The sequence below is a fragment of the Folsomia candida genome, unplaced genomic scaffold, assembly GCF_002217175.1.
Source record: "Folsomia candida strain VU population unplaced genomic scaffold, ASM221717v1 Fcan01_Sc013, whole genome shotgun sequence".
NCBI lineage: Eukaryota > Metazoa > Arthropoda > Collembola > Entomobryomorpha > Isotomidae > Folsomia > Folsomia candida.
In genome coordinates, this window is record NW_019091205.1 from 820,706 (window position 1) to 843,867 (window position 23,162).

The following is a 23,162-nucleotide window of genomic DNA, read 5'->3' on the forward strand; positions in this document are numbered from 1 at the left end:
TCCCGTTTTTTTTCCTTCCCGCTTCGTATTTTTTTATTTCCTCCTTCCCATTTTTTCCCTCCCCGCTTAGTATTTTTTCGCTCTTTTTTCTCCCTCCTTCCCGTTTTTGTCCTTCCCGCTTCGTAGTTTTTCGCCTCTTTTTTTCTCTCCTTCCCGTTTTCTCCTTCCCGCTTCGTATTTTGTCGCTCTTTTTTCTTCCTCCTTCCCGTTTTTTCCTTCCCGCTTCGTATTTTTTCTTTAATTTTTTTTCTTCTGGTTTTTTCTCGTTTGTTTTGGCGACAAAAAAAAATTTTGCGGCCGCCTTCGGCGTCCGCAAAATTTCCCGGTATCCTCAATACCTGGATACCAAGTTTTTTCCATCAGCGATCTGGTCACAGTACAATTTGAGTTCCCCTTGTGGGAGTAGTTGAATAGCTAACTATTTAAATTCCCACGCTTCACGCTCCCGTTAAGTTCCATAAATCCCGTTAACTTCTACAATTAACGCCAAGCTATTGACGGCGTTGGAATCAGCGTCAAAAATTCATTCGAATTGATATGCCACTCGCTGTAGGTGGAGTTTCTCAAACTAAAATAATTAATTAATAGTGTTTATCACGATCACTTATCATGATAACCACTATTGATGAGTGATGTACGTGGGTGTTTTATTATTAGTTTTCAAAATGTATGTTCCACACTGTTTCTGACCAAACTTTTGATGAAATAACAAACTTCAAATACTTTTAGAATGCTGTGATTTTTTTCAGTTCTGTAGGTTAACATTAACACTAGCAATAACTCATTAAAATTTACCTCGAAAATATGCCAAAATTTACGACTTGATTTCATTATCATCCGAAAACCGTTTTCCCCTGATGTTTTTCTTTAAGTTTCGAAACGAATAATAATCACTAAGGGTCAAGTCCGGACTGCACGGGGTGTGGTTTGTGCAGGTAAAGCGATTTTCGTCTGCACTAACCCTCGCAAAAAGCCAGGTATGAGGTGGCGCGTTGTCGTCTAAAAAAAGGCCAACTCTTTATTTTGACCCCACGTTTCTTTTCAACCGGAGGACGCAGCTCCTTCGGGGTTCCTGCGTACACGGCCCCATTTATTGTAGTATTTACAGCAATAAATTTTATAAGGAGGGGACCTTTGGTATCCTTGAAAGTGGTCATCATCATTTTTTTGTCAGATTTTTGCACTTTTCAATTCACGGGCGGTGGCAACCCCTCGTGCTTCCATTGAGGGAATTATTATTTGGTCACCGGGTCATAATAGTAAACCCAAGTACCATATGCAACTAATAAAATATTGAGCAGGTTCAAGTCTTCATTTAATAGGTTAAAATTGGCATTGCAAAAGTCGACTCGATCCTGTTTTTGAGATGCTGAAAGCAATTTTGGTACCCAACGGGCGGAAACCATTTTCATACCTAAGTCTTCAGTTAACATGGAACAAATTGCTGCTTTTGAAACACCCATCTCATCTGCTAAATAGGACAGTTTCAATCGCGGATCTCTCATTATTTGTTCCTCTAATTTCCGGAGCCTTTCTGTGGAAGAAACGGATTTTGAGCGTCCTGGCGACTTTTTGTCCGAGACCTCGTTTCGCGATCATTTAAAATTATTGACCCAATTGAATTTGTGTTTTGTGTTGGGCAGTCTTCATCGTAAATTTTAAGGATTCAACCATAAATCTGCGACACGTATTGCCGATCCAGCATTTAAAATTAAATCACACTACGATATTTAATTTGCAAATCTAGCATTTTTTCCGTCGAGGTAAAGTTTGCCGATTTATTGCTAGTGTTTATGTTAACCCACAGAGCTGAAAAAAATCACAGCCTCCTAAATGTATTTGAAGTTTGTTATTTCATCAAAATTTTGGTCAGAAACAGTGCGGAACATACCTTTTGAAAATTAATAATAAAACACCTACGTATGTATACTGCTCACACACTCAATTTACTTGCACACTGTGTTTATATGCAAAGGCATTTAATTTGAGTTTGATGGCAAGTGTACGTACGTGAAAGTCACGTGCAGGCGAAGTTCAGACTCATGCAGGTAGGTAACACCATGTTCATGCATGCATTCATTCAGTAGTTACTCCGCTTCCTTCTTTGTCTTCTCTATGGGGTAACTTGGACTCGATCACAGAGTCAGGCAGGCAGCGACTTAACGCTTTATATAAGAGATAAATATAATTCTAGCCCTTACTCGCCTCTGGGCTTTAACGGATATTTTTATCCTTTAGTTAACCTGGTTATTTAAATCCAAGCGAAGGTATGTATGACTTGAATAGTGGAAAATATGTTTCTTCCTACCCTTGAGTGCAGACCATTTACAGATTTACTTGCTTCAGGACTCCCACAAACATTCTGTACCTTTTTCTTCCTAAAAATACACTTGGTCTCAAATTTATGTAAAAGCACACAAGCTGAGAGAAGGTTTTAGACTTTCAAGTTGAAAGTTTCAACTTGAAAGTTTCAAGTTGGACGACTAACTATTACGGTTTATTACAATACGAACGAAATAAATTCATATTTTCGGTTCAAAACCAGTAGAATTTTAAACAAATCATTAAAAGAAAGTATATTTCCGCTATGTGCTAGATTTTTGTTCAAATAAGCCAAAAAGATATCCAATGGATCCCCGTCCAGAAAATAGTTGGACATGTGCCACGTGCTCAAAATCGCTCACCACCAAAGGAAGCTTGAAGCGTCACATGATAAGGCATGATGCCGACGCGAAGGTGAAATGCGAGGTAATCATCTAAACTCATATCATATCCTGAAAGTAATTTCAAAGCTCAACCCCTCACATACAGCAGTTTGTATATTAATCTTTAGGTCTGCGGCAAAATTTCGAAAAATCGACTCACCTTATCCATGCATATAAAACATTTTCACACTATCCGGAAACGACCCAGTTGCAACGTTTGTCACCGTGTATTTCTCACATCCACAAATTTATGGAGACACCTTGGTGCCGTTCACAGCACGGTGAATCGAGCCCGTTTGCCAAGTAGATTTCCCGGATGTGTGAAAACCTACTTGAACAAGGAAGCTGTATCGCAGCACATAAAAACCGAACATACCGAGAAACCGACCCGATTTCCGTGCACACTTTGCGGAAGAGAATTCAAACTCAGAACAAACCTTGCTCGGCACATTTCCATCCACACGACGGAGAAGCCCCACAGTTGCTCAACTTGTGGGAAAACTTTCCCAAACGCGTGCAATTTAAAAAGTCACGAGGTACAAATATGTAAATGTGTTTCTTACACCAATATTACGCTGGACAAGATTAACACAAGTTTAACGATGGTTAAACATTTACGCATTTATTTTACAGGTTACACATTTGGTAAAATCTAACCGAAGGATATTTAACTGTGAACTTTGTACTCAGACTTTTTTGGGTAAAGTTAGCTTGCAACAACATATGCAATCTGTGCATGAAAATCAAAGGAATCATCCGTGCACATTTTGTGACAAAAGGTTCTCGACGTCAAGGAATATGAGACGTCACGTGGAGGCCAGACATCCCGCGAATATAGACAAGATTCATTCCTGCGAAAAATGTGGGTACAAGAGCCACTCGAAAGAAAATTTAACTCAACACTCGAGGCGTCACAATCCTGCGAATCGACGAGAATGCCACTTCTGCCAGAAGCATTTTTCCATCTTTTCCGATTTGGTGACACACTGTCGTCGTCATACTCTAGAACAGTGATACATAATCCAAGAAATTCGTTGTTTTTATGGTTTGAATTTGTTATCCGGCCAACGATACACATGTACATGTACTTTAGTTCCCCTTTTTACACGCAATTAAACTGTGCTAGTTCGACATATGTATATTTTAGACGTTGATCATAACAACACCTTTGCAGGACGACCGCTTTGCCTAATTTTCATTGCATAACATCATTTTTGATGCTAAAAACCCGTAGTTAAATATGGAAGGAAATTTAGCTCGGCAGCACGCGAGGCATCACAATCCTGCATATCGGGAAGAATGTTATTGTGCTTCTGCAAGAACCCTTTTTTCACCATGTCCGAATTAGTGGGACACTTTCGTCGTCATACTCGAGAAGAGCGAGGACTTGCTGTTGCACTTATCTGATTTTATTATTAGAGCGATGCACAAAAGAATATGCTATTCTGTTGTTGTAAAAACCAAGCTATCACCTACCCGGAGTATAGTGTCTTTACGTTATATTTAATTGTGCTTTGCTCGTTGGAATTAAAGAAAGTGACTGAGTGAATTATACGATTATTTTATCTACTTAAACTAGATTTTATTTAAATCAATTGAACGATGGTCAACACAATTCAGAGCTCTGCAACAACACGAGTTGATTGATGACTTACTTTAATTATAAATTGATCGTGTGCAACAAAAAAGAGCTAACAATTCTAAACTTGATTGCCTACCACGACTACTAAAATCCAAAATGTCTGACTTTGACAACGACTAAAACTCGACTGTACTGACTATTCCTACTTACTTACTTACTACGACTTATAACAAAGAGAGACGCGCACCCAAAAATCCCACCCCCGTCGTCTCCATGGCAACCACCACCACGACACGGGGCAATTGTAGACGCGTAATCAATAAATTGCATACATAAACTTATTTTACATTTAACATCCTCCCACTTTCTTTTGTGAGAGCAAAAGAACTACCCTAGGAAAAAATCATAAATATTAAATCCAATTAAACTATATGAGTAATCTACAAATTCCACTGCGAATATCTAACTGGTTTCTTAGAGATCCTCCCTGACTTGGTCACTATCTCTTCATCGATAGTATCAACTTCCGGTTCATTCTGGACTTGCTTCTTCTTCTTGGAGTCCAGTGAGGGTCTTGAAATGGGTAACGCGGCTGCCTTGGGGGAAGCGATTTCCAATGGATAGAGTCGTTGCAGTGGTCTCTTGAGCGTTCCTTTCGATGTCTTGACATTCGAAACTCTGCACACTCCGTCCTTCCCTGGGATAAGCTCCAAAATTCGCCCCATCGGCCAGTCAAAACGCTTCTTGTTATCAGCACCGACTAAGACAACATCTCCAACTTGAAGTTGTCGTGCTTTCTTCTCGTTGGCTTCCTGGACCAATTGACCGAGATATTCCTTCCTAAATCTTCCTAAATCTTCCTAAACCTCTCATGAACATTACTGGTGTCAAAGGAATGAGATCGTCCTCATCCTCATTCACGGTTGTCAGTGGACGACTATTGATGACGGCTGCTGCGGAAGAAAGACAGGTCCTCAACTGGTCATAGGTCAGCCTGGCTCGCCCTAGCATCCTCTTCAAAAGATCCTTAATTGATCTGATAAGTCGCTCCCACCATCCGCCCCACCACGCTCCCGTGGGTGGGTTCAAGATCCACTGGATTCTTTTCACTTGACTCTCTTTCTCGATCTTGGTCCAATCCAGTGACTTGAAGAGATTGACGGCTCCAACAAAATTAGTCCCATTGTCACTATAAATTGTATTGGGACGTCCACATTGGTAAATGAATCTTTCCAAAGATTCCAAAAATGCTTCTGTGCTCAAGGAGGTGATCAAGTCCACATGTATTCCTCTGAACACTGCACACGTAAACAAAACGATCCACACTTTCGATCCATCTTTAAGGTAGGGTGGTCCAGCCAGGTCAACACCTGTCGTCTGAAATGGCTCGGTCGCAGCGACCCTCTTCTCTGGTAGAGCAGCTTCTTCCACCTCGACCTTCTTTGATTCGAATCTTCTACACGTGGAACAATTATGGATGACACTTCTGATCGTCTTCCTAGCTTGCAAGATCCAATACTTCTCTCGTAACTTCCCCATGATGAACTGAACACCAGCATGACAATAGTTCCGATGTGCATCTCGAATCAATTGTAGCACCATCGGATGGGATTTTGGAAGTAATACTGGCATCTTGAACTCTTCAGAATCAATTCGATTCAGTAGTCTTGTCTTAACGTGTAAAAGTCCATCTTCCATTCTTTGAACTTTCACTCCGCCACCAGTCTGAAATTTGTCCACGAAGCTTGCCTGAACTTCTCTCAACAACACTATTTCAGCTTCTCTTAATTCCTGGACTGTCAGATAATTCTTCAGGATCCGGTCTTCTTTCGGTACACGAGTATTCTCCACAAGCGACGCTGCCAGCCAATTACTGCAACATTCTTCAAATAAGTAGAGAATCTTGGATCTGGAATTATCTCGACTGCGGTAGTACAAGCCAAGTCAACACTGCTGGATTTCTTCATTTCTTGGTTAATTTCCTCCTCGTCCATAACTTCATCTGAGTGAGGCCAAGTTTCTTCTGATTCTTTGAGCTAATCAGGCCCCATCAACCATCCTGACTGTAGCAATTCTCCAGAATTGTAGCTCGGGATGGCAGGTCAGCAGGGTTGAGGCGACCAGGAACATGCCTCCAATTCTTGGCATCTGTATACGTGCAAATTTCTCGTACCCTGTTTCCAACAAAAGTCCCCCAATTGTCGTTACCTCGAATCCACGCCAGCACGGTGGTTGAGTCGCTCCAATATGTAGTGGGGATGTTCTCATAATTGAGTGCACTCTTGACAGATTCACAAAGTCGCACCCCAATTAATGCAGCCATTAACTCGAGTCTTGGAATTGTTGGTTTCTTCAAAGGAGCCACCCTTGCCTTTGCTTGAAGGAGGCTTATCTCCACTTGATCCCCAACTTCGCTGCGAAGAAACACAACAGCAGCATATGCATCCTGACTCGCATCACAAAACACATGCATCTGCAATACACGTGTACTTTCTAATTTCATAAACCGTGGGAGGTGAATTGATTTTAGGTGAGGTAGCTCCTCGCACCATTTCTTGAATTCCTTCGCCTCCTCCATAGGTAATGGTTCGTCCCATCCGGTCTTCCTCTCCCACGCCTTCTGTAACAACATCTTCGGCTTTATTAAGGCTGGACAACTGAAACCGATGGGATCGTACACTTTATGAACCATGGACAGCACGCTCCTCTTGGTAAACTTATCCGGGAGATTGCCCATCTTTATGTCACATGACAGCGTATCTTCATACTTGTCCCAAATTAGACCAAGTACCATTGTTGTAGGGAGTATTCTTGACTCCTGTGGAGTGTCAGTGTTGCCGTCTCCCAATCCGCACCCCCTCATGGCAGGCGAGCCGACTCCGGGAACCCCCACAACACTACATTCCCACTGTCTCAACTCCATCTTCGCTTCTTCCATAATCTTGGTTGAAGTCACTTTGAATGTTTCATACTCGTCCACGCTGTCGACTGACGTGACACAATTGTCCACGTATAGTGCTCCCATCAGTTTCAGGGCTTCTTCTTGTCGTCCATCCACAATTGATGATAGATGCATGTCGACGACTGCTGCAAGCAAGAAGGGTGAACAGTTAACACCAAACACAACTCGACAGTGACGGTAAATTTTAATTTTCTTTCCGGCAGGGTCCTCCCACCACAGGAATCTCAAATAATCCCTGTCGGATTTCTGTACGTCTATCATTTGAAACGCCTTCCTAACATCAGAGACGACCCCAATCTTCTTCTCCCGAAATCTGAGTAAAACTGACGGGATGAGTTCCATTAGATTAGGTCCTTTGTGAAGACAATCATTCAATGATGGATATCTTTTTGTGTTGCAAGAGGCATCAAATACAGGTCGTACCGGGGTAGGGCATGCAATACCGGTACCATTTTTCAAAACCGGTATTCGGTATTTCCGGTATTGAGACCTTCGGTAATACCGGTATTACCGACACCATATGTTAAATTTGTTAAACATGCTAATATCAATGAAAATCCTCGCACAAAGCAATTGCATACGTTTAAGAAAATTAAATGCTTGTGTGTAATCATATGAATAAGTATTATTACAGAAGTGAACATAAATATTCTTAAAAACTTTAGTTATATGCCTAACTTCGTAATAATTTATCAGAGCTCACGGGCAAAAAATTACCCCCGGTTCAAATTTTACTCATTGTATTCCCCAAACTTCTGATTATTTACTCCGTATCGCAGCCTTTTCAAATTCATCCACTTTTAAACGTGTGCGCTTAAACTAAAACTATTGAACTGTTTTAACATCATCGTCATTTCGTGTGTGCGCTCATAACTGCCTAAGGTATTTTCAGCGATTTTAAAAATTTGAGCCGTGAAATAGTTTTTAGTTGACAGTTTTTAGTTGTCTATTTGTCAAAGTACGGTAGCATATTTTTGGCGTTGCTACCATATCAGCAACAGTTATTCAGCCGTTGAAAATTTCGTATTTTCTCTCAGAAACTCAAAACCTACAGTGTTTTACATCTAAAACATTTTTGCTAGAAAACTTGAGCTTGTCTGAAATTTTTCTAGAAGACAATCTGCATGACAAAACGATTCGATGTTCTATTTGGGGAATTAATTTCTTCAGCATTTTTTTACACAATTGTTTGAAACTTTAAAAATAAATGCATACTGCGTACATATGTACATATGCAGTAATTAAAATAATTAAAAATTAATTCAAATATATGATTGGTACGAAAAATGCATTGATTATAATCCGCCAAATTGTGACCATCAACTTATTATTTTAATTTTGGATTTAATAAGTGGAATTTGGTTAACTGAAAGTTAGTCTCAATATGTAAAATTTATGAAGTGAATACCGGTATTGGTTAGCTCAAGACCGGTATTCGGTATTCGGTAATACCGGTTAATACCGGTACTGGAATACCGGTATTGCATGCCCAATACCGGGGTCGTCACACTTTCCTTGAACACTGGATGGTGGGGCAAGTAGTGGCAGTTTAGGTCATCCAAATGATACACGTTTACTTCCTCCACTATTCCCTCTTCCTTCCAAGACTTGAAAATGTCCCCGTATACGTCAAACTTTCCTGTGCTCAGTAATCTCCTTGTTGTTGACTGGAGTCTATTCTCTGCCACCAGTTGGGAATATTCTTCTCTTCACCAATCCATGGTAAGCCCACTGAATAACGTCCATCAGCTTGACGAGATACTGTCTCTGCAAAATGCTTCTTTGCAATTAATTCTTGATCCAACTTCGACTTCACCTCGATTGGATCCTTAATGCCGAGTGCTTCCAATGTCCACATTTCCTGCACGTTTTCTTCAGTCGTGAACATTGAGATCGATTCATTCAGCACACTATTGAACTTTGGAACTGGACCGCTCAGACTCCATCCAAAAATCGATTCACACGCGACGAGGCCACATCTCAACTTGATCATTCTTCCTGTCATGATGCTTCCCCACAAGTCGCTTCCTATTAGAATCTGGATGTCTGGTTCGGCGACTTGATGACGAGAGTAGTCCGAGAGCAAGATCCCCTTGGCTTTCAACTCTTGAATCCATGGACCATTTTGAACTCTTGGCACTATCCCTCCAATAATTGGCTTCTCTCTCAAAACCACTTCTTCCGTACAGACTTCGGAGCAAAATTTGATGCTTATAAACTTGCCCAACATCAGTAACGGAACCATCGAACAGCACATTTCTGGAGAATTCTGATCCCATTGGCTTACTTCTGATGGCTTTTGCAGTGCTGTAGGTTATGTAGCTTCTTTGACTTCCTTCGTCAAAAAGCAGCCTCACAACACGATCTTCTTTCTTTTCTTGACAGCCGACTTTCACTAGCACTGTCTTCAATAAAACATCACTCTGGCATTGGATGTTTGTTTGAGCTGCATCGGTGGAAATAGACGTGTACGAGCTGTCCTGTTGATCATCCTTCTCGACTTGAGAACACATTACTTCATGATGATTACTCTTGCACACACGACATGATACCGACGCTTTACACTTCTTCGCAATATGACCCCTTCCTAGGCAGATGAAGCATCCTTTATTTTCTTTGACCAGGATCTTCGAGCGGCATTTTCTGCGCCTTGAAACACCTTTGGCTGTTGTGGTTGGATTTTCCACAAAACACACACTGTTCAACTTGTTGACCTGAATAGAGACCAGCAGCAGTGGGGAATTCTTCATTCTTCTCAATGTGACCCTTCTTCCTGTTCTTTTCTTTAATTGGATTCTTAAACGTGGACTGAACAAACTTCCTCTCCTTAGCATTCTGGGCCTCCAGTCGCAAAAACTCCAAGTTTTCCAGATTAGTAGCGGGTGACATATCAGATTTCTTCTCCCGTACCTTCAGGTTACTGGTCTGCCATCGGAGTAGTACTTGCTGTGGGAGACTGGATTCCATTAACGGATAGATAAGTTCAGTTGGATCACTTATTTTCCCCAACGACTCAAGATTCTTTAAATGACCTTCCAACTGGTCATGTAACAGCTCCACGTCGAAATCTTCCCTTGAATTCTTGGCATTATTGATAGCAAGCCCCAGCAATTCTCTTTGGCGTAAAATCTTCTCATCACCAAATCTGGATTTCAACTTTTCAACCACCAAGGGATAATTCTGATCCGAGCGCGGATAAATCTTGATCACCTTCTCTGCTTCTGATCCGGGGACGATGGCTTGGATCAAATACTGGAATTTCACGTTTACTTGTAACTCATCATCTTCGTGAATTTGCCGGTATTGCGCCCACCACCCCAACCAATCTTTCCAACTCCCATCGTACTTCTGTAGTTCGATCTTGGGCAGTTTGAAATTCCTATTTCGATGTACATGCTCTCCATTCGGCGTGTTATAACTACTTCTTGCATTTAGACTTGATGGACGAGTTTCTCCATAAAGAATCTCCTCGATATCTTCTCGATATCCATGATAGCAACTTTGATTCTATCTGAATATTCTTCATTAGCTGCACTCTCTTCCGTGTAAGCTTCCGCCGTGCAATTTTCATCCAACATCTGGGTGAGCACTTTCTCATCATGTTCTCTGATCGACGACTGGAGAGATTCCAACTTCCGTAATTTAATGGTAAGTTCTCTTGAGTCCGGTGGATCCTTCGCCAACTCCGCAACTGCACCATCAATTGTCTTTGTTATTGAAGCTCGAACAGGAGTCCTCGCCTTCTTCAGTCGATCCATGTTGATATCTCGGAGTCAACAAACAAAAATAATTAGAACAGTACACGTTAATCAACTCAATCAGCAACAACGCCGACCTCTATGGCTCCCGAACGCTCAGGATGGGGCCCTCAAAAGAGGCAAGACAGTAATTGAGTAATAGACCAATAAAGTTGACGTTCCTCTCGGGCCGGACACGCCGATTTCAATCTGGTCGGTCACTCCTTCCTCACGGACTACTTCACAGCAACAATAAAACTTGAAAGGTATCACCTGAACGGCCCCCGAATACTCAGGGTCGGGTCCTCAATGAGGCAAGGCTTGATGTGAATCCTCTCCTTTGAATCTGCTCCTCGTCCAGACAGCAACAATAGCACAGGATTTCCACGGAACAGTCTTTGCACGTACACTAATTCACTCAAAAAGTCACAACTCACTGACCACTATAACTAGTCAACTTTCAACTAAAACTGACCCAACGAGCAATCACGTCGAGGTCACCACTAATGTAAAAACCAAGCTATCACCTACCCGGAGTATAGTGTCTTTACGTTATATTTAATTGTGCTTTGATCGTTGGAATTAAAGAAAGTGACTGAGTGAATTATACGATTATTTTATCTACTTAAACTAGATTTTATTTAAATCAATTAAACGATGGTCAACACAATTCAGAGCTCTGCAACAACACGAGTTGATTGATGACTTACTTTAATTATAAATTGATCGTGTGCAACAAAAAAGAACTAACAATTCTAAACTTGATTGCCTACCACGACTACTAAAATCCAAAATGTCTGACTTTGACAACGACTAAAACTCGACTGTACTGACTATTCCTACTTACTTACTTACTACGACTTATAACAAAGAGAGACGCGCACCCAAAAATCCCACCCCCGTCGTCTCCATGGCAACCACCACCACGACACGGGGCAATTGTAGACACGTAATCAATAAATTGCATACATAAACTTATTTTACATTTAACAGTTGTGGATATTCTGAATATCCACATTTGACACACAATTAAGGCTTACAAATGCATAAAAGATTCTAATAAAAATTCTAATTATAATAAACAATTATTAAGCAGCTTCACAGCACTGCAGCTAGTACATAAAATACGTGTAGGTAAATAATTCTCCTTTACTATAGCATTTAGAACATTGCCTGAATGAAGTGGTAGCACCTTCCGTCATAAAAAAGCTTAAATTCATGAGAAAAATGGCACAATGGACAACAGCTTAGAGACCCTTTACCTTCACTCTCTCCATGACTCCTAAGTAAATGAGTAAGAATTCTACGATTCTACAAAAAAATCCAATGACTATTTTAAAAGTACCCTTTCAGTATATGGATAAGACGCACTGATCGAAATAAGTTGTGGAGCCACAATTTTTTCGGTGTCAGGTTACCCACGAGGGTGTAATGGCCACATCAGCCTTCGATGAGGGTCGTACGGGGAAATTCATAGTAAATTAACCGGTGAGCACTTTTTCAAAATTGTTTTTCAAAAGTGTTTTGAATTCATGAACGCCATACCTCGACAGCTTCTTTGAGTTGTGTCGAAATTTCAGTTTTCCAACTTTTTAAAAATCACTGAAATTTTGATAATTTGGTTTACTTCTGAGGTAACCTGACACCCAAAAAATCGTGCTCCAACAGCTTATTGCGACCAGTGTGCCTTATCCATACACTGAAAGGGTACTTTAAAAATAGTCGTTGGATTTTTTGCTAGAATCGTATAATTCTTACTCTTTAATAAATTTTCAGATTTCAGGAAGTTTCTTTATTAAATCTTAAATCTTAAATCTTAGTATAAAGTGTATCGCAGAGTATGTGTGAAAAAAATATGTATCACAAAAAGTATCGAAAAATCTGACTACGCAGCAGTCGCACAAATAAGTCCCTAAACTTAAAAAAAACGCAGAAATCGCAGAAAAATCCTAAAAAAACGCAGAAAATCGTAGAAAAAGTCCGTAAGAATAAGAGAGAGAGAGAGCGGACTACAAATAGTACACTTCCTCCAGTTCCTTTCCTGGAGGAAGTGTACCCAGAATCGAAGCAACGTTCCCACGTTGAGCAGCGAGGGAAACCCGCTGGCGCAAAAAGTTGACGGCGTTGGCTTGTCCAGTTGTGGCGGCGATCCGCTGAGCAACTTGGAGATGAAGGCAAGTCCTTCCTGCCCCCATACTCCTGTGGTCTCCATGGCAACGGGAACAAAGATGTATCGGTCCATGAGGAACGCGTACCTCTTCCTCTTGCGGTCCTCTGCCTTGCTGGCGGCAGCGCCCTGATGGCGCACGGTGTCTGGGAGGTAGCTGGGGGCGAATGTGTCCGCGCAGGTGAAGTCCCAGACAAGGGACCTCCCCCGCGACCAAGGGACAAGTGTCATCCCGTCGGGACGCTTGCCGTCCGTGGTGGAGCACCCCGCGGGCTCCCTGATGCAGGGTACTTCGGCAGACCGGAGGGCTCTTGCAATGACGTCGTTGGCGGCCTCATGGCGGGACCAACGACCCTTACTTCGGCGGCAGGAGAGGCCGTGGTAGCCGCGGGAAGTGACCTGCGCCCCGCATGGGCACTTGTGCGGCTCGCAGATGTTGCAGCCTAGGCGGAGGGCGATCGCGACCCGGAAGGTCTCGTTGGGGAGAAGGGTGCCCAGTTGTGGAGAGGGGAGGGCGTTGAGCCACACCCCGGCGTATTTGTCGCGGAGGGAGCGAAGGCGGGCAGTATCCTCCGGGATCACTGCCACATCCGAGAGTTTGGACAAGGTGGTGTCCAATATGGGGCGTTCCCACGCCGACTGAATCCCTCTAACGGTTTCGAGTGGGAGGTCGGTGAGGCCAAGGTCGGTCCACCGCTGCACCCCCTCTGCCATGGCGATGTCAGTGCCATGGAGGTGGTCCGGAAGGAGACGTTCTACGTGGGGCAGGACGCTGTGGACCGACGCTAAAAAGCACGGTATCGCCACATCCACAGCGTGCCTGACCCCCAGGCCGCCTTCCTTCACGGGGAGGGAGGACTGCATCCATGCAGCCTCCGAGAGAGTACAGTTGAGGATCCCCTCCAGGGCGTCCTTTAGCGTGGCGTCGTAGTGGACGAGGCGTCCAACTTTCTCCACGATGGTGCGCAACGGAGAAAGTAAATCAGCCGGGGGATGGAGATAGACGCCCTCAGGAGGAAAAAGGCCGAATGCGCCGAAAGGTTGAGGAGTCTATGGGAGAAGGTGGCCAATTGCTGCGTCTTCGTGGCCAAGACCACTCCCAACGCCTCGTTAGTAAGATGGGCGCCCAGCAGCATCGCAGAATCGGGGGACATGAGCTGGATTCCGGGGGCAACTTGCTGAAATTGGAGGAGGATGTCGATGGCGGTGTCCCGCTCCGCCCCCAGGATCCCCACTTCACATTTGTCGTGGTTGAGGTGAAGGCCCACCTCACCACTCATCCTAGCGACCGTTGCTAGGGCCTCCAAAACCTTTTCCGGCGTGTCCCCAATGGCCCCATCGTCGAGGTACCATAAGTTTAGCTCCGTTTCCATTGATTCGACGATGGGGTGGATCACGAGGGAGAAGAGGGCGGGGCCTAAGGGGTCCCCCTGATGGCACCCAAGTAGGGAGGGGATGGGGATGGTCCCATAGAAAAGTGACGAGGGGCTTTCGTAGCATTGCGCCACAAATGGGAAGATTGAGGGGAAGTGGTCGCGGACGGCGTGGAGTAGCGTGTCCCGCCGTATTTCGTTGAAGGCGTTCCTGAAGTCGATTTTCAGGAACGCTTTGGGGGAAGTGTGGGTGTGGCCGTAGTAGATTCGGGCGGCGTGGGCGCCGATTTCCGCTCCTCCCTTGATTCCCACCCCCAGTTGGTGGGGTGAAAAATGCTTGATTAACTGAGGGGTAATCCTTCCCACAATAATCTTCGCGGCCAAGCGCCGCCATGTATTCCCCACAGCGATGGGCCGAATCCCGCCCGACTTCTTCTTCAGGGCAGTGAGTGAAGCTCCATAAAAGAGGGGACAGAGAGTTGGCGGGACTCCCCCGGAGAGGACCTTGTTGAGGAAAGTCCGCATTGCTTCGGCGAGTTGGTTGCCCCTCTCTCCTTGACTGCACCCCAGGAGATCCTTCAAGATCTGGGGTCTCATCCCGTCCAGTCCCCCCGCGGACCCTGGCGGAAAAGAGGAAATAGCCCGGAGCAGCTCTTCATCCAAAACCGGGGCAATGGCAGGATCCTCAAGTGGTGGAGGAAAGTTGACTGGTTGTGGGTGGGCTGGGTGTTTTGTGAGAAGGGCAGAAAGGGTGTGGTCGTCGGACGGAGCAATGGTGTCGTCGGAGCATGCGAGGCGGATTGCTCCCCGAATGTCACCGTCTGCCAGCTTGGCCTCCACCTTTTTCGCCGTCATGTCGAGTGGGGGTTTTTTAGAGGGTGGGCGTGGTGGGAGGGGCCGAGGGATTGAGAAGCCACCCACCCACCCCGCAGTATGATCCTTGACCCAGGTTGTCAAGTTCTTGATGCGATCTGACTTCTGTGGGACTGGGAGTGTTGCATAGGGAAAGAGGAGCAACTTTCCCCAGCTTTCTTCGTCGTCCGATTCCGTCACTTGCTGCAGAATTGTGGCGAGGCACTGCGCCACAGACCTTCTTGCGCCGCGGGGGACTCTTCGCAAAGTGGGCGTGGTGGTCTTGAGGCGGGCGAGAATTTCTCCCCAATCGTCGCGTTGTTGTTGTTGTTGAGGTGAAGGTGGAGGTGCATCCACCCACTGGATACCCTCAAATCAGTTGTGGAGGACACCCCTGGCTCCAACGCGACGGGTGATGGTGTCAGGGAAAAACTGTTTTATGTATTTCCCAATGGTGGACTCCGAGACTCCGCCCTCCCCGCTCTGGGCGACGTAAACAGCGTAGCGGGCGAAGACGTCCGCTTTCTTCAGGCGGATTGGAGGGTGATTGTTGGGGTCGACAACAACAAAAGAATTACGAACCCAGTCCTGGGCGGAAGAAATGGTGTCTTTTTTGGTAACACCAGGGGACGTGGGGGAAACGGATGATCGGCAAGGTCGGGGGACAATGAGTGACGTGTCGGAAAGAGAAGGGGGATCAGCGCCACAAATCGTGGCTGACGTCGCCCCGACACTCGAGGAAGGCTCATCTCCGCCTAAACCGATGGCAGGAAGGGGGGTTCCGATGGTGGATTTGCGGGGTCGGCCGCGGGGGCGCGGCGCAGGTGTGGAGACGTCCCGCGGCGGTTGTGACGAGGGGGGATCGGTGTTTTTTTGTGGTGTGGACATGGTCTGTGATGGGCCTTGAGGGCGCAGAGAGACCAATTAGTCCCACCCAAGGAAACAAAAAAGAATTAGTTTCCTGCCACTCCAGAAAAAATAAAATTTAAGAAATCTCGCCTGAACAAAGGCATTTAAAATGCGAGAGAGAGGCCAACCCCATCAGAAAACGGAACACTCAAACTCCGTGCCGCTTCTGGGGGCGCAGGGACCTCCCCCCTACACGAACTGAGTCGTGGGAAATCCTTCCAGGTCCGGCCACAGGAGAAAAACGGGAAAAAACGGGCCCTTGACAACGGTTGCTATGGGCAGGCGGGGCGAACTGCTACGTGTGGGGAAGAACGTAGCCCCACTAAAACTACAGAAAGTTCCCAAAACACGTTCCCCCCAACAAAAACACTTTCACTACCCACTAGGGGTCTGAAGGAACTGGTTGGGAAGAAATTTTAAAATGGGGGTGACCCTATTCGTCAAATTTTTAAAACTTAAAAAATATTAGAAATGGAGGAGAGCAACGTGACGTGTTCTCTCCTCGAGCGCCCTCTCTCTTTCTATCTTTCAGATTTCATAATCCCACCTATGTGAAATTTGAAAAATTTTAGAAAATAACCTTCTTCGTATTCCTCCTTCCTGCTCCTCCTCCTTAATTTGTATCATCAGCTAGATTTTTAAATAAAATTTTCCTTCGGTACGACATTGGTTTCATAATTATACCTGATAGTGACCAATTTGAATTTGGAACCAGTTTCGAATTCTTGATTTTGTTAACACAAATCGCGAAAAACCTACCGTTTAAAATTTATTCTTTTTTTAAGAAATTTTAATGTCAAGGTAATTAGTACAGTACACACCTTTGTGAATTTCTTCGTCAACGGAAGATAAATTAACTGCACAAATGTATTTCGCCGTGAACGGTGAATCAAATACTGCACAAATGAGTGTCCTTCGTCGTAAAGAGGTTAAACCCTTGTTTGTTTAACCATACAGCAGAAAATTACCTTGCACTGAAGCAAGTTTATGCTTTGCTAAAAACCTCAAAATTTTCCATGTTTTCGTAAGTCATGTAAAATCTGTCAGGGACAGGGGCCCCCGAAACATTGTGCCTACCGGCCCCAAATTTATAGTTCCGCTAGTGAATGCATGCCAGTCGTCCGCACACAGCTTTGACAGTTGTTCATTATTTTACCCATGCTATTTAAATGGAGGACGAAGGGATTCTTTACATAACGGTAAAAATTAGGTTCTTCTAAATAAGTCAATACCCTTGCGTGAAGACCACTTACATTCATTCTCTTCATGACTTGTACGAATTCTGTACCCTTCCCTTCCTAAAAATACACTTGACCTGAAATTTAGAAAGTAAACTTGCAGCAGTTTAGCTCAAGACTTTCATGTTGACAGAGGACGTAAACTTGCAACTTCGTCAACTTCACGTAATTTGTTTATTAAAATATTTTCTATTCCCTCCAACAATTTTAACCAAATCATTACTGAAAATTGCAGTGCGCATTTATTTACTCAATTATTTTTCCAGTAACATTTCGAATGGAACAACGTCAAGGAAGCGGATGGACATGCTCCAAATGCTTAAAAACGTTCGACACCAAAGCAAACTTAAAGTACCACATGTTCTCACATGACGTCTTTGCGAAAGTGAAATGTGAGGTAATCATTCAAATTTATGTAGAATATTGACAATTCTTTTATCTGTAAAATTCAACCAACTAAATCAGCCTTTGCTCCACTGTTTAGGTCTGCGGAAAAGTTTTGAAAAATCCAGTAATCCTGTCCCAACACATTAAACTGCATGATACCAAGCGGGACCGACCCAGTTGCGACATTTGCCAACGGATATTTTCCACACCAGCAAATTTACGAACACACATACGTACCGTACACAACAGGACGAAACGACCTCGTTTTCCATTCGAGTTTCCTGACTGTGACAAATCCTACCTGTCCAAAGGCGATGTTTTGAAACACATAAAATCTGAACATTCCGAAAATCCGACCCGATTTCCGTGCACGCTTTGCGGTAAGGAATTCAAACTAACAACAAACCTTGAGAGGCACATTTCCAGCCACACGACGGAGAAGGCCTTCGTTTGTTCCACTTGCGGGAGGAGTTTCGCCCATTCGATAACGCTGAAACGTCACAAGGTATGAATAAATATGCCTCCTAAATATGTTATTGGTTAGACCACACGAATAAAAAATTTAGACGTCCATAAGTACTAAGTATTTACATATGAATTTTACAGGCTACAAACTCGGAAAAATCGACCCGGTGGACTGTCAAGTGCGAACTTTGTAATCATGTTTCTTTACGCCGAGCCCACTTGCAAAGCCATATCCAAGCTGTACATGAGAATCAGAGGAATTACCCGTGCACATTTTGTGACCAAAGGTTCTCGACGTTGGTCATTATGAGACGTCACGTGGAGGCGAGACATACCGGGAATTCAGAGAGGATTCATTCTTGCGACAAGTGCAAGTTCTTGAGTCATTCGAAAATAAGTTTATATCAACACGCGAGGCGTCACAATCTTGTTAAACGGCAAAAATGTTGCTTCTGCAAGAAGCAGTTTTTCTACTTCTGGGAACTGGTGATACACTGTCGTCGTCATACTCTAGAGCAGTGAGAACTGAGGAATTTGTTGGTCATATCTGATTTTATTGTTGGGCGGAGTGAGATATGCAAATATGTATTTTCAGACTTGTGTTACTTATACCCCGTTGAAAATATAAAATTATGACCAACCTATAAGGAATATGTCAAAATTTGTACACAAATATTCGCAAATTGTTGATCTTAATGAAAAGTCGTCAGAAATAGCATACACATGTAACAGATTCTGGCAAATGACATTCTTCACATGCATTTCCTGCTAATGTACGGAGACAATATATGTAATTATTGATAAAACTATATCTTTCATGAGTAAAAAAACGGAGGAGTTTGTCACTATAATTTCTAAATCTTTCTTTCAGCATGAAAACTCTCGGTGTCATAAAAATTCAAAACTTGTATTTCAAAAGCGCCCTAACTAACACCCACTTCAATGCGTAAGCCGGCAAATGTGCAGTTTTTCTTAGAATTGTATAAATTCATTTACGCCTCGACACAGCCGAATTATATGTATCCACAGTAAAATGGGTTTAACAAAAAGGAAGGTTCGGAAATGTTCCACCTGTTCGAAAACATTCACAACTAAGCATCGATTCATCAATCACATTATTATGCACGACCCCGAGGCGAAGATGAAATGTCAGGCAAAAATTTAAATTTGACCATCTATTGTCTTACGTTTCTTTGCCTTCGTGATTTAGATTTGCGGGAAAATTTAAAAAAAACCGCGGGCTTACCTTCGCTGCAGCGTTTTCTGCAATTTTTCCGGAATGGTGGAGCATATGAGTAGCACGCATAGTTTGGAATGGCATGAATTTAAAATAAATAAATTTCTCATACAAATTTTGAACTTAGTTAAGCTTAATTTGATCCGCGTACTTAAATACATATTTAGTGTTAAGCGGATCGTATCGGTTTACGCATCAATTTATGTACATATCTATTTACTTATATACATATTTGAGTACCTACAGTGGATACTGAATTTTACATGCCTTATTTAAGTAAATATGCAATACCTGATCATTTGCCAATGTTTTCCAGGTACATAAATAATTTGCATAGACATAAAGCATACATTTGTATTTACATACATAAATATGTATGCATTTAAAAGAGACGAGGGTTCGACATAGCGAGTGAATCCTGGAAATTTTTCTAAATTTGTAATTTGACCAGAAACAAGGAAATAACTGCTGTATTAAACTTAGGATACAACTAATAAACTGATTAGATATTCATGCAAAGTGAAATGATTGACTTGACAACGTAATATTCGAATGGTCTCACTCATATTGTATTTGTATGTATTTCTGATTCTGTTCAAGGGGTGGGATTAGTTGAGTGGTGGAACGGCTTTGTTACATGACGAAAGGGTTGATTCTAGAAAAAGGTGCCCTTGATTCCAAGGCTTTCATTTGCACTATAGCCTTAACGGGCTATTACAAGGCATATATAGTTCATCCCTGGTCTTTCTCTCATTAAACATATGTTCATTGTTCACGTATATTTAGAGAGTCTTGTGTTAAGTATGTGAAGAAGTCACCATTCGATGTGCATAAAACGAAATCGTATATTTTCTGCCCAGGTTTGAAATCTGCACTCAAGGCCTTGAGTGCAGATCATTTCCAGCTTCACTCACAGTGGAGGTCTCCCAACGTATGCTCACAGATTTGGACCAAACTGCAGTTTGGTGTAAGCATTAAATTCTAGTTTGCTTTTCCCTAGTCCAGTTCTGCTAAATTTGGCACCCAGTTCCAATGTCATAAATCTTTCAAGAATTCTCGTAATGAGTAATTCAGTAGTTGAGGCTCCAATTAAGGACAGGGAGGAAGCCTAAACAAAACAATGAGTTTAACAATCTAAACGTTTTTATGCAGATAAGCTAGTAAAGTCAAGGCCTTTTTACTCACAAATAACTTCAGATTTTCCTTTTCCTTTAAAAAGACTTCAATTGCTTTGAGTTCGCTGACAGAAGGTTTTGCATCGACAATCCGGAGATACGACTGCTTTCATGTCTTCGTGCTTGAACGGATGCAGGATCAGATTCACAGCAGAGGCTATACAAATTTCCGCTTCACCAGTCCTTAACGCATTCGTTGCTTCTCGAATAGCAGCAAAGGATGCGGAACATCCTGATTCAGTGGCAATGTTTGGACCTGTTACACCAAGGACGTGAGACAATCGTGCAGATGTTGAAGAATAAGCGTTTCCCATGTACGTCCTGAAGAATTCGGTCCCCTTAAAACCACTTTCGATCATGAGCTCTTTATAGTCGTCTTTCCAACTTCCTGTAAAAATTCCGATTCTACGGTTATGTAGCTCTTGCACACTAATTCCTGCATCCTCCAAAGACTCGTGTGCAACCTCTAAGAGGAGACGTTGCTGAGGGTCAGTGTACTTCAATTCCATTGGATTAAAGCCAAAAAATGATGCATCAACTTCGTCGATGGGGCATTTTAAGAAACCGCATTGCATTTCGGGATCTTCAACTATGCAGCCTTGTTCTACTGTCCAGCGGTCAGAAGGAACTTTTCTGACTCCATTTCCACCTTTAATCAAGAGTTCCCAGTACTCGTCAATGGAGTTTGCTTCCGGGAATCGACATGATACTCCAATTATTGCAATTGGCTCATGACCTGCTACCTATTGACCATAAATTATACAGAATTACATTTAGTAATACTTAAGATTCACGGGGAATAATTGAACATCGAGAAAATAATGAAGTATGCAAATTTCTCCACTACTTTATGAACGGTTCCAGGTAAGAAATCCTTGTTAACTTCTGCCTCTATATTCCGAGCATATTGCAATATACTCTGAAAATAGATATCAATTATTTACTTTAATTTTATTCTCTCCCGTGCAAATAATTATTTAAATTTGAAAAAACCACGTACGTACCTTGCTTATACTACCATAATCATCATTTGAATCATAACCGTTTCCAACATCAACTTCATGAATGATTGCAATGGATGGAAGGCTTGTTGCACTGCAAGTACAAATTTATAGCGAAATCCACCATGAAATTAATTCGTTTTTTGCACTTACCCAATTGAAGCCTTAGGATTAACCCTGATGGAATATTTCTCATGCAACTCTTCACAGTAGGGCAATTTAGTCAAGTAACGCCTCAACCATTGATGTGCATCATCTTGGACAAATTTACAAATTTAATCCTGGTACCCTTAACATGTATATTTTATTTTGCATACCAGTTTTCATTGAGCTTTTCAAATCGGCAATGATTTGTTGGTAAAATTCAAATGATGGTTCCAAGACAAGTACGGAAATTTCCTTTTCGTCAAAAGTGTCCTTCGAGATTCCAATTTTCCCAGTTTTTGTATAAGTGAACAAATTGTCCACGTTTTGAAGTACCTATTACACAAATTATAGGCGTAAAGCAATCAATAGAGGTATGATTCTGTAATTCTGGTTTTCACAGGGGGAAAAGTTGTAACAGGGGAAAATGTGGAGAACAGGGTTTCGAGTGGGTTAAACCCACTGGGTAAACTGTCCGGGCAAAAGAAGATTTAACAAAATAAAAGTGGGCAGAATCGATACCCTGTAATGTAGTAGAACTTACGATGCAATCCGTATCCAAAAAGATAATTTTTGAGAATCCTGGAATACTCCAGCAATGCAGGCGTGCAGCGACACTAGGTAAACTTGCCAACTCCGGTGGTGAGTTAAGCTGGATAAAACCATCCGCATAATGGCCCATCCGAGTACTGCAAACATATAAAATTAATTCTTCAAAATATGAAATCTTTTACGTTTGTTTTGTCTTATAAGAAATGACAATTTTTGGCGTCGAAGAATTAATAAGTTTCTTACATATTGTCTGGAGAGATTGAGTTTCCCAAGATGAGCACAATTTTTTTTGATGTATGACATACTCGTAGTGAGTTGAGCAACACGAGCACTTTCGGGACTGCGTCATCATCCCGGACAAATGTAACCCAACAACCTATGAATTTTTAATGTTTTTTTGTTAAAACAGAGTTAAGAAAACAAGTTCAAAGACGGTACTCCAATAATTCAAGTAGCATATAAGCTTGCATTTCTACAACAATTGAGTATCCTACCAACGCTAATTACCGTTAATTACCGTACGACCTGATTGTGAATAACTGGGAAAATCAAACTAGGGTAGTATACGAAGTGCTGTCGAAATTATAGAAATTCATAACAACTCTTGGACAGCGTTATTTTATTGATTCCTGCTAAATTTCCTTCCAACTAAATTCAGTAATTTAGTGTATAATTT

General features: G+C 42.7%; 3 protein-coding genes across 3 annotated transcripts; 2 read left to right on the forward strand and 1 right to left on the reverse strand.

The window, feature by feature from the left end:
* The first annotated feature begins 2,358 nt into the window (after nucleotides 1-2,358).
* On the forward strand, nucleotides 2,359-3,831 carry LOC110855786 (gastrula zinc finger protein XlCGF7.1). The gene is made up of 3 exons (XM_022104175.2): nucleotides 2,359-2,748; nucleotides 2,834-3,241; nucleotides 3,339-3,831. The coding sequence occupies exons 1-3, from the start codon at nucleotides 2,629-2,631 to the stop codon at nucleotides 3,717-3,719; spliced, it is 909 nt and encodes a 302-aa protein (XP_021959867.1). The 5' UTR covers nucleotides 2,359-2,628; the 3' UTR covers nucleotides 3,720-3,831.
* A 794-nt stretch (nucleotides 3,832-4,625) lies between these two features.
* Nucleotides 4,626-7,591, reverse strand: LOC110855787. The gene is made up of 4 exons (XM_022104176.1): nucleotides 6,343-7,591; nucleotides 5,170-6,170; nucleotides 4,755-5,099; nucleotides 4,626-4,679 (listed from the first exon to the last, which is right to left on the reverse strand). The coding sequence occupies exons 1-4, from the start codon at nucleotides 7,589-7,591 to the stop codon at nucleotides 4,626-4,628; spliced, it is 2,649 nt and encodes an 882-aa protein (XP_021959868.1).
* Nucleotides 7,592-17,596: 10,005 nt separating this feature from the next.
* On the forward strand, nucleotides 17,597-19,225 carry LOC110855714 (gastrula zinc finger protein XlCGF8.2DB). The gene is made up of 4 exons (XM_022104123.2): nucleotides 17,597-17,690; nucleotides 17,792-17,922; nucleotides 18,010-18,417; nucleotides 18,519-19,225. The coding sequence occupies exons 2-4, from the start codon at nucleotides 17,803-17,805 to the stop codon at nucleotides 18,897-18,899; spliced, it is 909 nt and encodes a 302-aa protein (XP_021959815.1). The 5' UTR covers nucleotides 17,597-17,690; nucleotides 17,792-17,802; the 3' UTR covers nucleotides 18,900-19,225.
* Nucleotides 19,226-23,162: the final 3,937 nt, after the last annotated feature.